This window comes from Melanostigma gelatinosum, assembly GCF_949748355.1.
Source record: "Melanostigma gelatinosum genome assembly, chromosome: 2".
Classification (NCBI taxonomy): domain Eukaryota; kingdom Metazoa; phylum Chordata; class Actinopteri; order Perciformes; family Zoarcidae; genus Melanostigma; species Melanostigma gelatinosum.
In genome coordinates, this window is record NC_136635.1 from 31,203,543 (window position 1) to 31,219,414 (window position 15,872).

At 44.2% G+C, this 15,872-nt stretch overlaps 1 protein-coding gene across 1 annotated transcript in view; it reads left to right on the forward strand.

Moving 5' to 3' along the window:
• Window positions 1-15,872, forward strand: part of iqgap1 (IQ motif containing GTPase activating protein 1) — a 45,922-nt gene that overhangs the window by 11,411 nt on the left and 18,639 nt on the right. The window contains exons 3-12 of the mRNA XM_079289253.1: window positions 10,289-10,445; window positions 10,699-10,776; window positions 11,122-11,198; window positions 11,969-12,036; window positions 12,294-12,407; window positions 13,456-13,634; window positions 14,141-14,228; window positions 14,312-14,469; window positions 14,551-14,635; window positions 14,721-14,884. Of these exons, the coding sequence (XP_079145379.1) occupies window positions 10,289-10,445; window positions 10,699-10,776; window positions 11,122-11,198; window positions 11,969-12,036; window positions 12,294-12,407; window positions 13,456-13,634; window positions 14,141-14,228; window positions 14,312-14,469; window positions 14,551-14,635; window positions 14,721-14,884 (1,168 nt within the window). The remainder of the gene's footprint in view (window positions 1-10,288; window positions 10,446-10,698; window positions 10,777-11,121; window positions 11,199-11,968; window positions 12,037-12,293; window positions 12,408-13,455; window positions 13,635-14,140; window positions 14,229-14,311; window positions 14,470-14,550; window positions 14,636-14,720; window positions 14,885-15,872) is intronic.

Here is a 15,872-nt window from a genome sequence, read left to right on the forward strand (position 1 = left end):
TTCATTGAGTTTGCTGACTATAATAATAATAACTTTTTTATATGAAACCTTTTTAAAAGCAGAGTTGACAAAGTGAAAGCAGAACACAATCTACAACAACAGAAAGACATAAAGACAAACCCGAGGTCACATTCAAACACAGATGAACTACAACAGATAAGACAATAAACAACACATCACGACAGCCGGACACCAAAGAGCTTATTCAGGTTAAAGTGAACGGAACAATGCTGTTGACCTGACGGTGTTCTCTCCACAGTCCCGTCATGTCACAGCGTCACAGTGTTTGTGTGACCGCTGAACTGAAAGAAACACGATCTGTTTTGAGTGAATGTTGACAAACGGCTGAGTCACAGAAAACACATGCACTTTTTAAAACGTGTGTGTGTGTGTGTCAAAGTAAGTGACACTAAAGAATGATCAGCATTGAGCCCGCGGCGAGATCCTTGATGCTGTTTGGAGGAATGGCACAAACAGCACGGCTGTATTGTTATTGGGTTACGCCATTGACAGTTGACAGTTAGATATTGCTTTGTTTTGTTTTGGAATTATTTGATTTCTTGGGTTTACGTTTAGTTTTGTTGTTGTTGTTTTCTTGAAATCAAAATGAGTTGAAACACTCCTTTTAAAGCGACGGTTGGTGCTCTTGAGAAAGAGTTTTTAAATGATCAACCTAAAAACACAGCAGTACTGCCAACTCTTTCCCAGTGAAAGCAGCTGGCAGCATTAATTAGTTTCAAAAGTTGCCAAGTCCCGCCCCTTCAGGCCCCCCTCCGAAGCCACTCCCCTAAAATGATCATAATGAAAAGCTACATTTTGGTTTGTTTGGAGAATCTGTATTTTAACATAACACTAGATATTGATTTTGTAAATATGGATGATGCACAAAAACTGAGATGTGAAACGTATAAATGAAGCAGTTATGAGGAGAAAAGAAAACCGCTCTTTACTGAGCTAGTCTGGAGAAATGTAATCGTTTGTGTCTTGTTTGTGTTTGTGTAAGACTGGAGGACGTAGACAAAATGAATGAATGATAGTTGTTCGTATTCACAGTTGTCTTTCGGCAGGTAGCCCTTCCAATCGTTTTATTCTGGGCCAAAGGAAGTTATTGGACGGGTTTATTATTAATAGCCACAGATACCAGATAGTTTTTAATATATTGAAACATTTTTGAAGAAGATTTCCAACCGTGGCTTTGAGATCCGTCTGCTTACATTGAGTTTGATGCCATTTACAAAGTGGTGAGAAATAGGGTTGCATACTGTGAATAGAGATCCCGGTACTGACCGGGATGCTCTACCTGCAGGAACCCGTGATTTTAACATGTGTGTGCTCCTGTGATTGCATCTTTGAGACTGTTGTACCTCCTACTGTTCTCCATGCTGCTGTCGTAGCTAAACACTGTAGTGTGACTTTGACATGCAGCTATTACAGTATTCAGACTGGATCAGCCTTTCAGCTGCAGACCGACACAGAAAAGCCGTAAACGTATCACCATGTATTAAGTTTTGACACGTTTCAACACACCCTGTCACTACTTGCGTCACTGCTTCTTTCAAGTTTGGGAAGCATGCTGGATTGCGGAGCGTCTCCGTGTTTTAATCCTCCCTGAAAGGAACCGTTTGCATAAAGAGACGGCTGTGACAGAGCGAGATAATCAGATAATCCTTCACAGCAAACGGAGATAATCTCTGTTTTATCTTTACTCCATCATGCAGGAGAGTCTTTCATCCTCAGGGTTAGATATGAAGGATGTCATCGCACTCACAACACTCGTGAGAAGTTGATTAGGTGAATTCATGTTCACGGCGGGGTTCGACATTAATGCTTCCCTGCTTGGGCGGGGCAAGTAAACTCTGTGTTCGGGCAAGTGCAATGCCTCATGCAGTTGCACAATCGGGCAAGTGGCAAATGGATGTGATCTTTATTAGGGGCTGATAACCACGACAAAATACACGAGCAGGCGACCCGCATTAATGCCGTCTAGTTGTTACAGTTGGCTCACCGCAGTTTTTATTGTGTAAAACATTCTAACTGTAGCGACATCAGTTTTAAGCTCGGTCCTCTCAATGTCACTCTTCACTGCGCGACCGGCTCAGTTCCTCCTCGAGCTCCGGCCATTTGCCTGTAATTTCCTGTTTTCAAACAGTTTCCAAAGACTCTTGTGTACAGCCGCTGCTGCAATGAATGTGATGTAATCTCGTGTCCCCACATTGTTTTGCTACGAGGAGAACAATGTGGCCCAAGAGTGATACGATCTGTCCTCGGGGGCCTGAGGCTATGCGGCGACTCCAGATGAAACGTCAGGGTTTCATTTATTCCTTGATGCCCATGAATGTCTGTGCTGAATGTAATGACGATTCATCCAGTATCTGTAAACCAGCCAAACCAAATTACAGTAAATTACTGGCAGCAATATCTACAGTAAGCTACTGTAATCACAGCATGTCAGTGGCAGCATGTACAGTATATCTCCTGTCTGGGAGAAATACAGTAACTTATTGTAATCTAAATGTACACTAACGTGTCAGTGGTAAGCAGTAAATAACTGTGAAAAGAAACGGTTGGGTATGAATCCCAGAATGCATTGCTTTAATACAGTAGGTCACTGTTAGAGTTTCACCGTAGATTTACATGGAAGTGCCACGACGATGCCTTCGAGGTCCACGTCTGCCCCGCTGCAGGCCGTATTCTGGTTGCTGTGTAAACGTTACCTGCCGAGGCCTCCCAGGACTCGCACTCAGTCAACAGTTGAGAATGTGGGAATGAAAGGGAAGAGGGATCGGTGCTCCATAAAGGGCCTGCAGGCCCCGCCCCTCCTCCACAGACTCTCACCTGGCCGTCTGTGAAACCTGAGACCACAAGTGACTCTTCCCGGGTGGATATCCGTCACAGCCCCGGGATCGGTTTTTGAATCGGTCACGGTGACGAAACTCGTCAGTGGCTGAGAGCTGACACAGGAATGACTCACATGAAAAAAAAAGTGTTTGTATAAATGAGCACGTATGACTTTCTATAACCTTATTTCTGCACGATGTTTACTGAAACTAAATTTGAACAAATTACTCATTTTCAAAGAAGTCCATTTGTAAGAAAAAGGCCCCAGAGCTCATGTAAGAAATTTGAGCAAAGAACTGTGTTCAGTAGATATAATAAAAGTGTTTAATGATTCATAATTAAGAATTCATAATGAGTCATAATCATAAGTGTCATAAGTGTTATAAGTCATAAGTGTTAACTTTTTTTATTGATTATTTGCTTAAATTTGTGGTTCCCATCATTTTTCACCCTGTGTACTCAGATATTACGGCAATGTGTACTACGTCGATGATTTTGATTCTCGCTGATGAGGTAGATTATCCAGTAAAGAGAACAGCAAAAGCAGTGTATAGGCGGATACAATCCCCATCAATCAGTCCTTGTGACCCTAGAAGTGTGTGTTGGTGTCTTGATCTGCAGAGACCCTGCTGCCCTCTGCCTGTATATTTTCTTATTTTGCTTTGTTGGGGACGTTTCTGGCCGGCGGTGACAAATAAACGACAAGAAAAGGCGAATTTCTCACGTGCGAATATATGTCTCGGGCTTTTATTGTGAAAAGTAAGAATGGAAGGAGTGGATCTGGTCTCCGCTGCCTTCGTCGAGTTGAAAGGAGTAATAAAGTTTTGCCGTCTTGATGAAGCGTTTCCACCAAAAAAAGTACTCAATAGTTTTAAGAAATACATTGGCGTGCAAATTAAAAACACAAAAAGGCATTTACTGTCTTTATGAATAGTAGAATATCAAGATAATCAGTCTTGATTTGTACTGAAAGAGGTTTTTCTCACAAGCTTTCGCCAAAGGTTCACGAAGAGGTCAAAGCTGGTCACCAGCTGTGGAGGAGAAAAACAGCCCTAAACATGCTCGATTATTTCCTCCACTGCAACACAGCGAGCGAGGAGCTCGGCTGCTGCCGGCTTGTTGAGCCGGGAGGACGAGGCCAGTTGGTGCAACAGATTCCAGCGTTGCAGCAAAGCGTGTAATGGACATCTTGGCTCTCGCTGAACCTTGTTTTCTGTGTTGCCTCTCGTCATGGTTGTCCTTGTTTTTGCTCCATCCCTTCCCTTTGTGCTTTGTGGGCGTTCTCTGTGTGGGGAAATCACAAACCTCAGTGTAAACCAGACTTCTCTTGAAGCTCTGTCTTTAATTACACATCACAATGGAGGAGGTGGGCGGTTAACAGGAAACAGAAAGCGGGGGGGTGAGGGGGGGGGTCTGTACCTCGACATTGTGCTGCTGCTGCCAGATAAAGCTCACCGCACATGATTTGCCTTTCCAGCACTTCCTCCTTTCCCCTGTCAGACCCGTTTATGATGTCAGGGACAGCACAGTGCAGGACATTGTTGTGTACAATTAGCATTATGTTTGGCCTTGTTATGCCCTGCCTGGTGTGTTTCTGGACGTAATGAGAATGTGTATTTGTGTACAGTAGGGGGTTTCTTTGGCTTGGCTGCAGGTTGAAGTGGAGGGCGGGGTGCATGCGTTGGCTGAGCCTTGGTTTAAGGTTTAAGGTAAACTTCACCTCACAGAAAGGTGGAATATATCCAAATGTGGAGACGACTTGTCTTTAAGTTTTTAACCAAAGCTACGAGCCCTGAAATAGATGATTATTAACTCATAACTTAAAGGAACTCTGTGTTGGTTTTCTTGGTCCCCGTGGACTAAAGTGGTAGTGGTTCCGTGGACCAGACTCCCTTTAACACCTCTCATTTTACTGCAGCAGTGTCTGTTCTCAGTCCTGGTTCTGGTTCTCCCGTGCCTCCCTTTTCTCCAGCAATACGTCCTGGTCCACCAGCACCGGGGTGTCGCTGTTGGCTTCCAGCGGGAGAGCACACAATTGTCTTTCAGAGCACAAAGTTCTTCATACTTCTACAGCCTCTTCATTTTGCTCTCAAAGTGCACCAGATTGATGCATTTTAGCTTTAAAATGTGCAACGTTTTCTTCCGTCGACCCACGATAGTGTCAGAGAATCCTGTTGGTGAAAAATTGGTAACTTTAATATGTGCTATTTTTACAAAAAAAGTCATTACAACTTCCCAAATCCCAAAATGAAGTCGTCATATTTCTTGTTTTTCCTGACACAGTCCTGAACAACAAGGTGTTCCGTTCATGAGCGTAATACAGAGAAAAGCAGTAACTTCTCACTTTTCTTTTTAACAACAACAAATCAGTTAATTGTTTCAGCACTATGACTAACCAGCTATTAACTACTTCCTGCTACTTTAACAAGGCTTTTATTGTGAAACAGCAACGAGAAGTTTGCCTTCTCTGCATACTAATGAGTAACGGCTACATCTGTTGTGGCAGCACTTTGTCTCTGTCATGTGTTTCTCTCAGTTTAGCGGGAAACATTTCAGTGGTAATGTTTAATTAAAGTCAATTAAAGCTTTTATTTGTTCTCTGTAACCTCATTTACCAAATAAGTTCGGGTTTTTTTCTGGTTAAAGTCAGTGGGATGCTAGGAAGTCTTCAACATTGCTTCTTTCTAGTGCCACAAAATAACAACTGGAAAATGTTTATTTTAATGCTGCATAATTTAAAATGACAGTCCTGTCACTTGTTTCTTTTTAGGTTTCTGATGGTAGATTCATAGTCAAACTGTGTGTCAATAGATTGCATAACTATGCAATCTATTAATATTAACTTAACGTGATTTAACATCATCTGACTAAGATGCTGACATGACAATTCCCATATCCATGGCATTACTTCCCAGTTAGCATAACTTTTATATGTGCACTCATTTTGCGCTAATTCTGGTGGAAAAACATTATTTGCACATTTTACTATGGAGGACTTTCTACTTATTAACATTTGGTCATTTAAATGCTGTTGAAACAACACAATCTCCAGTTTTAGATACCTCGTCATTGTTTCTCTGCAGTCCTGATCCAACGTACGGACACTGAGGCAGTGAAACCTCGTTGGCTACATTATCCGCTCCCTGAGAGGCACAAGAGAACAAAACTAGCGTTACAATCATGAGGCTTGTGGTCTGTTCGTGTAAGATTTGCTGTTATTAAACATTAACTGCAGCGGATGCGCTGTGCCTGTGACTCAAGAGTGAAACCTGGGAAAGAGGAAGTAAGTAAAGTCCAAAGATTATTCATGGTTAAAACAGACCCCCCCCAGTCGAGTTATGCTGCAGAAGGAGGTTTTTAGCATTCCGACTGTGCAGGAGAGCAGAGGATGCACCTCGACAGCAGCCGGAGACAAACTGCTGGCGAGGTGTCTGAGCGTCCTTCCTGCAGAGACGGCGGTCAGTAGCGGACCTCCTTCCTATGAGACCGACCTCTGAACTCGACGCTCACTTCAGCTTCCTGTCGGCGCGCGCGATGAGGATGATGCATTGATGCAGAGACGTGATCGTGGTTCATTCCAGTCCTTTGTTTTCGGTTTGGTTTGATTGTCAGCAGGATTACATAAAAGCTACTGGCCCGATTTTCATGAAACTTGGTGGGAGGGTGGAGCGTGAGCCATGGAAGAAACCATAAACATCTGGAGTGAATCCAAATCACGGGGTAGAAGTGGCGTTGGTGGATGCCCCTCTAGTTTATTATGGGTTTACAGTATAATTGACCAAAAGCCTTCTACAATGGTCCAGCACACACTCTCTCACGCAGGTTATTAACACTTGAGTCCAGCTGTTTATTGATTTCTGACTCGATTTAGGATCCAAACCTCCTCGTTCACATCATGCTAACATAATGGGATGAATGTTGGAGGCTTGTCGTGCTCATTTTCAGGTTCATCCATGTATTTTGGGTTTCCACTAGAACACATGTTTACATGGTTTAATTAATGTTCAAAGAACTCTTTATTTTTCTGTCGGCGTCTGGATAGTTGGAGTCTGTGTGCATTTTGTCCGCAGATTGAGCAATTTGATACTTGCACAGTATTTACGTAGCACGTAGTTCTTATTTTGTTCCATATAAGCAGAAATTCATGAGATAAACCCGATATAAACAAATGACACTGGCTATATAGTTCCCTTTTTATTGGCTTCATTGATTCTATAATAATTAGTATTGTATATTACATACTTTAACTGCTGGTGATGTTGGATTTGCAGCCATTTTGCTACCAGTTTGGTTTCATTACAGTGATGCAGTGTTGATTTTCCACCTGATTTGCATTTCGTTTTAACCTTTTTAATTGGCTAGTTTGATTGATGTCACATTTTATTTGGATACATTTGCAGCTATGTATCCGAGTTGTGCAATCATAAGGAGGGTGATGTCAACATTTTTAACATGTTTTTGTCCGTCCCATTCTCATGAACATGCACGCCTGGAGGAGAATGTCTTTATGGCTCAAACGTCTACCTGGACTCAAGAATGCACTGATTAGAAATGGAGGTCAAAGGTCGCTGTGACCTCACAAAACACGTTTTTTTTGTTGGTTTTTTTGGCCACAGCTCAAAAATTCATATGTCAATTATGACGACTTCAAACACATGTCGAACAGGATAAAATGACAGATGTGAATGTGTAGCCCGTTGATCTGTACGGTAGATACAGCCTTAACGTAGCTTGTCCCAGATGAAGCTGTGGCAGCTTCAAATCTCTCATCTGCTATTTGAGTAATTCCAGACAGCGCTTTCATATTTGTGGTTAGTTGGTTGTAGACATGTCTGTCGGTATCCTAATAATTACAACGTGACACATCTTGCGGCGTTCTGCGCTGCCGTTGGAATCCAGTTGTCGACGTTCAGATATCCCAGCGCTGCTGTTTCTTGCTGGTGAAGTGGAGGGTGTGTCTGTGTTTGTGCTAGCCTGGAAAAAGGGCGTGTAGCCCTGATGAAAGAGCCATAAGTGAGCAAGTCTTTATGGAGCCTTTCACTGCTCCAGCCTGGAGTGAAAGGAGGGGGTTGTTCCCCGGCTGGCAGGCCCGGGCCCCTGCGCCATGGGGTCGGCCACCTCCGCCTCAATAGCCGGCCTGTCTGGAGACCCCATGTCACCACTTCCTGGCGGGGAAGTTGTTTCAGCTGTGTGCTAGCGGTGTGTTAGCTGGCCCTGCGCTGCAACGCGTGGGTGTGTTTTCATGTGTCTGTACGAGGACCAAATGTCCCAACAAGAATTGAACAAGTTTGTAAGCTTTAATACTAATGTGTGTGTTTGGGTAAGGGGGGGGGGGCTGTCTGTTGGAGGAAAGGAATCTTTTAATCTTACTCAGGATATAGTTAACCTTGTTGTTGCTTGACAAAGACCTTACTTACAGAAGAGTGGGAGTGTTTTCTTAGCAGATGAAAAGAGAGAGGCCATGTTTGACGTCACACTGTGAAATTCCAGATGATAAACTCAAGGTTTTCTTAATAATCCGAGCTGATATTTGGAGGCCTTACTAAAGCAGGGAAGACGCCACCGTCCATGTTGCTTTGTAGGCAACTACATTAAGACTATACTGTTGGTTCAGGCAAAGAACAAAATACCCACATTAGTTAAAAATGTACTTCTGACCTTTTCTCTGTTGTGTAATTAAATAAGAAAAGGCACACAGGTGATGTCAATAAGGTGGAATAAAGGAGAATTACAATTGAGGAAGATTTTCTGCACTTTTCACACAGATTAGTTCTAAAAGAAAAGTAAAGAAACTCTTCTTCGGCAGCAACCTCTGACCCAGTCGTCCAAATCGATGGTGTTTATTGAATTGGATATATATTTGACCTTTTGCTAAGTCCCGCCCCTCAAACACAGACTGGCCAATCGTCCAGCTCTGACCAGGGTCCCACAACTACCCGCCTCTGCTCCACAGACTCCCGTCAAAGCTTTCAGATGTTCTTCATGTTCAGGCCGGTGAGCTGGATTTTGAGCTCGTCAGTTGTGTAACAGTGATACTTGTTACCCGGAGAGGTTAGAAGGAGAGATACACGTTTATCAAACGTTACGTTTCTACGTAAAAACCTGTGGAGCGAACATTAGCAGAGTACGTTAACACGTCATGAACTAGCGTTAGCACGTTTGTGCTACGCTAGCTACTGAAGGTACACTGAATGTAAACACATGCTGCTTTAGCTTTTTCATGATTGTAACCGTGAATAAAGAGGAACCGTGTGTTTCATTGGTGTTGATGACAGCGCTGCACAGTAGGAATGAACAGGAATGGAGCTGGATGGGCTTTGAGTAAGAAATGCAACTGTTATTAGACACAACATGTTCACTAATGTAGCTACAATATGTTTATACACTCATATACCACCTGCAATCATTTTGTGATACCTTATCTATTCAATATATTATAAATATATATTGAGGTAGTCGGGTACGGAAGTGGAAATGAAAATAAGTGAGGCAGCTTGAATTTAAGTAAGTTTACTGAAATATAACTTCTCCCCGTAAATTCACTTTGGACAGATTGATATCTGAGTGAAAGGAGATGCCAGTTTTATTTTTTAGGGTAAACAAAACGGACCGGCTTCAGTTCCTGGGCGGTGATGAGAGGAGATGGTGGAATCCAGTCCACCAGGCCCGTCCCAGTATGGGAGCTCAGCGTGTCTCCTCTGTGGCCCAGAGCGGACACGTGCACACAGCAGGAATGTGACTCCGCAATATGACCGAAAAGAAATGTCACACATGAGGAATGCTGGGAACTCTGTGTTCAGGAGCAGAGGTTACAGGCCGTGCGTGTGTGTGTGTGTGTGTGTGCGTGTGTGTGTGTGTGTGTGTGTTTTGTTCTGGAGCTGCAGAGCCGTCAGCCAGACTAGTTTTATTGGTGCAGAATAATTCAAGAGATTGTGTTTATTAGGGAATGTAAAGGAGCAATACTTTGTGCAATACAGACTTTATACTCGCTGTACTTTGCTTTTACTGTGGGTTGATTTTCATCTAAAACACAGTGAGGAATGATCCTCCCTCAGGGCTCCAACAGGAAGTTGAGCCTCGCTGAAATGTAGGTGACGCTGGATGAAAAGTCATCAAGTAATTAGGATTCCGTTTGACCAACAGGATGCATCCACCAATTAATGGGTTGACTTGATCAAGAGCTTCTTAAATAAGATGCTGTTAATCTGAGCACAGCCCATTTTAAACTCATATAAAGCGATCATTGTATTTAACACTGCTTTCTATTTCCAAGGGCCAGGACATCCTCATTGAAACAAACCCCTTTTGAAGTCTTGCTTGAGTTTCATCAGCAGTAATGATCCCCTGTAGGGAAGCTAAGCTGTATATTTGAGTATGCATGTGCACTGTATGTTTCCTCTTTGTGTTCACTGAGATATAAATGTTGTTGCGTGTGTGCTCTCTTTTGCAGATGGATGGAGGCCTGTCTGGACGAGGAGTTGCCTCCCACCACGGAGCTGGAAGAGGGGCTGAGGAACGGCGTCTATCTGGCCAAACTGGGCAACTTTTTCGCCCCGAAAACCGTCTCCCTCAAGAAGATCTACGACCGCGAACAGACGCGCTACAAGGTGAAAACATGCAAAGTGTATTCATACAATCGGAGGAAGATAAAATCACTATAATCTGATTGTCAGTCAGAGGGGTGAAATGTATGGTTGCATGCATTTCTGTGAGACATTTGTGGTTCTACCGTGGATCCTCACTGACATCTTCTCAGCCCAGCGTTTGACTCTGTGACCTGGTTGGGGCTGTTGGATGAATGCGACCTGAGTTCATAGCTCTTGTTGTCAGTGTGAATGATGTTTGGTTTCTCTCTTCCAGGCAACCGGTCTCCATTTCAGACACACAGACAACGTCATCCAGTGGCTCAACGCCATGGCAGAGAAGGGACTGCCAAAGGTGAGCTTTGGTTGGTAGTTAGTATGTACAAGTGGTCCTTTTTAAATTACTTTTCAGAATAAAAGAAGTTGAAAGTTGCCCATTATTACAGTGAAAGTGTTATCCTCTGAATACTCTGAATACTTGTCATTATGTTGGCATTAAAAAACGAAATCAGCCCAAACAACCACCAACTGGCAGCTTCAACAGAAAATACAAGTCCTTTTCATGTCACACGATGCCAGGCCATTGTGTAATCCCCAATCAGAGCTACTAACCCTGAATCACTGCTGCACACATGCTGCGACACGCCGGTGTGCTGCTACCATGAAACCGATCCACTCAATGTCCCCGTTTGTGTTTCAGATCTTCTACCCAGAAACCACAGACATATATGACCGAAAGAACATGCCACGCTGCATCTACTGTGTACATGCACTCAGGTACCCTCTCTGTTGTTGTCTCTCTGTCTTTGTCCTGTGTGGCTCTGCATTCACAGAATATCTGTTTGCTTTAGGGCGGGGCTACCTTGTGATTGACAGGTCTCTACCACGGTGTTGTCGGTCTGGGAGTTGTGCAAATTGTACAACTTTAACCCTTTCACAGTGTGTTTTCAGAGGTTCATTGTAACATTTTGGCCGCCTATAAAGGTCTTATTTGGCGTCCGGTTGTACTTGGCTCTTAAATCACTTCTGGTTGCAAAAAAACAAAATGGCGACGGCCAAAACGCCGAACTCGAGGCTTCAAAGCGGGACTCCACAAACCAAATGGGTGAGGTCACGATGACTAAGTCCACTTCTTATATGCGCTCTGTGGGTTTACCTCACTTGGTCACAGAAGTTGAAGAAACAAATTACAACAAACAATTCCAATGCACGTGTTTGAATTGTTTGAATCTGCAGCTTCACAAAGTGGCACGAGTGACGACATGGTCGAGTGCTGAAGCGTCTGTTTCCTGGCCCTTAAATGACAGGGCTGCTTTCTCACACCAGCTCGCTCTGACCTGTCGTTCTTTGAACCCCTCTCACTCCCCTCTTTTTATTGCAGTACCGGTAATTAGGTTGTGCTGAAGTTGTAATATTCATGACATCAATATGTCCGGCCCCGTGCAAAGACGAACCCTGCATGGATTTGTTTCTGTTCTCTTCCTGTTCTGCTACTGCCTACGCTGCCATGTTCCTTTATTTATTGTCTCCCCGTCCTCTTTTTACAGCTTGTACCTGTTCAAGCTCGGCCTGGCCCCTCAGATCCAGGATCTGTATGGAAAAGTAGATTTCACCGGTAAGCTTGCACACGAGTCCGTGCATCTGTTTTCCTCATTCTGTCGCCTGTTAATCCAATTATGTCATCTTAGAGCTACGAATGTCACCATGTTGCCAAAGTTAACATGCAGTTTCAAATGTGTCTGGAGGAGGAGGAGGAGGAGGAGGAGGAGGAGGAGGAGGAGGAGGAGGAGGAGGAGGAGGAGGAGGAGGAGGAGGAGGAGGAGGAGGAGGAGGAGGATTGATGTTTTCCTTCTGCGCTGTCCTCTCTCACAGAGGAGGAGATCAACAACATGAAGAGTGAGCTGGAAAAGTATGGGATCCAGATGCCCGCCTTCAGCAAGATCGGCGGGATCCTGGCCAATGAGCTCTCGGTGGATGAAGCTGCATGTGAGAGAGGGGCGGGATCTGATAGCTGCAGATTATGTAGTTTAGTTAATTCATGCATTCATAATTAAACTTCTGGAGGTAATTCAGCCATACTTTTGGGGATCTATCAATTGTTTACCAAAGAAACAAATAAGACACAATGACAGCTCCAGTTGTTTTTGTCCTTGTGCAACATAATGCTACATTTCCACAAATTGCCAAGATAATGGCTCCACTTCTACTCCTTCTATGGACTTTAAAGTTGAATTGATTTTGGCATTTAGAATTCACTTTTTTATCCACTTCCTCATGTTTTAAGTAGTTTTTACTCGGTAAACTGCATCCAACTAAATGTACTACATTCAATGTGTACATTCAAAAAAGACACACTTTTTTTTCTGTGTTTAGTGTCGTTCCTGCAGCACTCCATTAGTGAAGAGTGGCCGTTGCATTAGCCTACGAATCACATATGCTAACTGCTAGTATCCACATAGATAGCTAGCATTCACATGTCACAGTGATTAGCATAAGCTAATTGAAAGGGCACCGAACATGACATGAGAAGTCAGGCAAACATGTTTAAAGTATCGTAGACCAAGCCTCATGGTTTATGTGTTGCGTTGAATGTTCTGTAACCTGTCGCATGAAATCGTTATGGCGGCACGTCATTTAACACAGTATTTATATAGAAAGTAGTATTTAGGTGGAACAATACTCGGGTCCTAGAAATGTGGTCCAGAAACTGCAGCTTCCTGATGCAGGAACATAGTATTACACTTCTCTCTCGTTCTAGAGGCATTCTTTTGAATGTCCAGGATAGAGGCCAAAACTCTAACAAACAAAACAAAAGTTACTCTTTAACAGACGGACATGAGCGTAGTATCAATCGTTTCATCTGACTCTTGCCAAGAAAGTGGATAAACAAGCCCAACCAAAATCTTAAATAATTCCTTAAGTTCAACGTTTATTGATTGATACTTAACATCCTCCATCAATAGTATAAAAATGCAGATTAAAGTCCCCAAAATCTGTATGTCTCCTCACCACCTCCTATTCCCCCCCCCCTCAGTACATGCCGCTGTGATCGCCATCAACGAGGCCATCGACCAGGGTGTACCGGAGGGCACTGTGGCCGCTATGCAGAACCCCAACGCCATGCTGGTCCAGCTGGACCCCAGCGCTGCTCGCCAGTACCACGACACGCTGTACCAGGCCAAGGGAATGAAGGTGGCCAACTCACGCAAACGGGTACGGAGCTTTTTTAAATCGCCAGGGATCAAAGATGCACAGCTTTCAGAGGACCAGACGACGGATGGTGGCCTCCTTTGAGAGACCATGAATACCATACAATTAAAAAAACGGGGCAAGCAATTGTCCACGTTTTTGATTCGAAAATAATCGAACATACAGCCTGAAGCGGAAGAAGAATTTGGCATGGGACAGAATAAAATGCTGAGGTCGACACAAACCACTCGGGCAACAAATAATAAATCAGCCACGATGGTAAAGAACAGTGGCTCGAAGACGGACTGAGAGGGGAATGAAATCACGCCGTTCTCTTGGCAGATTTGCCAGCACTTCTTACAGTGAAATATAAATGTAGGATCACAGCACAAAATCAGAGCAGGGGAACAAGTCTGGAAAGAGAGATGTGTTACTCTGTTGTCCTGCAGCCGAAAATGTGGGAAAAAATAGTGCTAACGTGTAATGCTGTTATATTTCAGCCATATTTTGTTGTTGCTCCGCTCCGACAGCAAATGGAGAACACCAAGTCAGAGAGAGATATCTACGATGAGCTTCTCACCCAGGCTGAAATCCAGGGCAACGTCAAAATGGTCAACGGTAAGTCACACGAAACATGCGTGTTTTGTATTGCCTCGGTTTCCACGGCGCAGTCGTGAAAACGTCAACTCTTTCTCCTGCAGTGAGCAACGCCTTGAGTGCGGCCGAACAGGCGTTGCTGAGTGGCGATGAGGACAAGTTATACGAGGCCCTTAAAGCCATGGGGGTTCAGAACCTGCAGGTCCAGAACAAAGGCTGGTACCTCAAGCAGCTGCAGGCCGACCGGGAGAATAAAGACCAGGTGGGGGATCAGTGTGCAAACAGAGAAAAGTCTGCTTTCCGTCTCCTCGGTGTCATTTTATCTTAACTTCTTCCTCGTTAGGCGTCTCCGGGAGAAGCCCTGACTAAGGACGAGTTGCAGAGCGGCGTGGACGTGGCCAATCAGAATGCAGAAGGCTACCTAAAGAGTACGCAAACACATTTATGTCTTCTTCCCCATTCTACGTCTGTATCTGCTCTTATAATTAACCTGGCGTCTGTCTGTGTGTGTAGTGTTGAAGGCAGTGGAACGCATCAACGGCGCCGTCAGGGCGGGCGTGCCGGAGAAGACGGTGGAGGAGCTGATGAACCCCGATGCTCAGCTGCCGGAAGTCTACCCGAGTGCTGCAGACCTCTACCAGAGAGAGCTGTTCAGCCTGCAGCAGCAGAGCCCGGAGGTACCGAGACACCAAGGAACACACGAGGAACACACGAGGAACACACGAGGAACACACGAGGAACACACGAGGAACACACGAGAAACACACGAGAAACACACGAGGAACACACGAGGAACACACGAGGAACACACGAGGAACACACGAGGAACACGCGAGAAACACGCGAGGAACACGCGAGGAACACGCGAGAAACACGCGAGGAACACGCGAGGAACACGCGAGGAACACGCGAGGAACACGCGAGAAACACGCGAGGAACACGCGAGGAACACGCGAGGAACACGCGAGGAACACACGAGGAACACACGAGGAACACACGAGGAACACACGAGGAACACACGAGAAACACACGAGGAACACACGAGGAACACACGAGGAACACACGAGAAACACACGAGCAACACACGAGCAACACACTAGGAACACACAAGGAACACACAAGGAACACACTAGGAACACACAAGGAACACACAAGGAACACACAAACGCATCATGCTTCACACACGCGTGTGGCTGTTGAGGCTAAATTATTATTAGGAGTTGGCCTGAAAATTAAAACATTGTTTATTTTATGAACTGATGAATAACAACTCATTTATCACCACCGTGTCTCATTTTACAAGTGATGACACATATTTAATGAAAATATTTTTTTAAATTCTCGTATTTTACGTCACAGTGCTACAACAGCCATTATGAGCAAAACAAATCATTTGTGTGGATTCCGGGAGGGCTGTAATATTCAGAGAACACACCTCAACATTTCTGAGATTGTACATTTGTTGTATTTCCACTAAACTATACACGTAAGTTTCGTAATGGAATTTGAAAATAGTCATTTCCATGCCTGGAGAAGTTTTGGAAAGTCAGGGATATTTGCTTCTCAAATGCATGTGTAGTAGAGCATATGTGGTTCAGTTAATAACGCCTGTGAAAAATCCATATTGGTTAAACAATATTTTAAAGGGACAGTTGACCAGCTGTA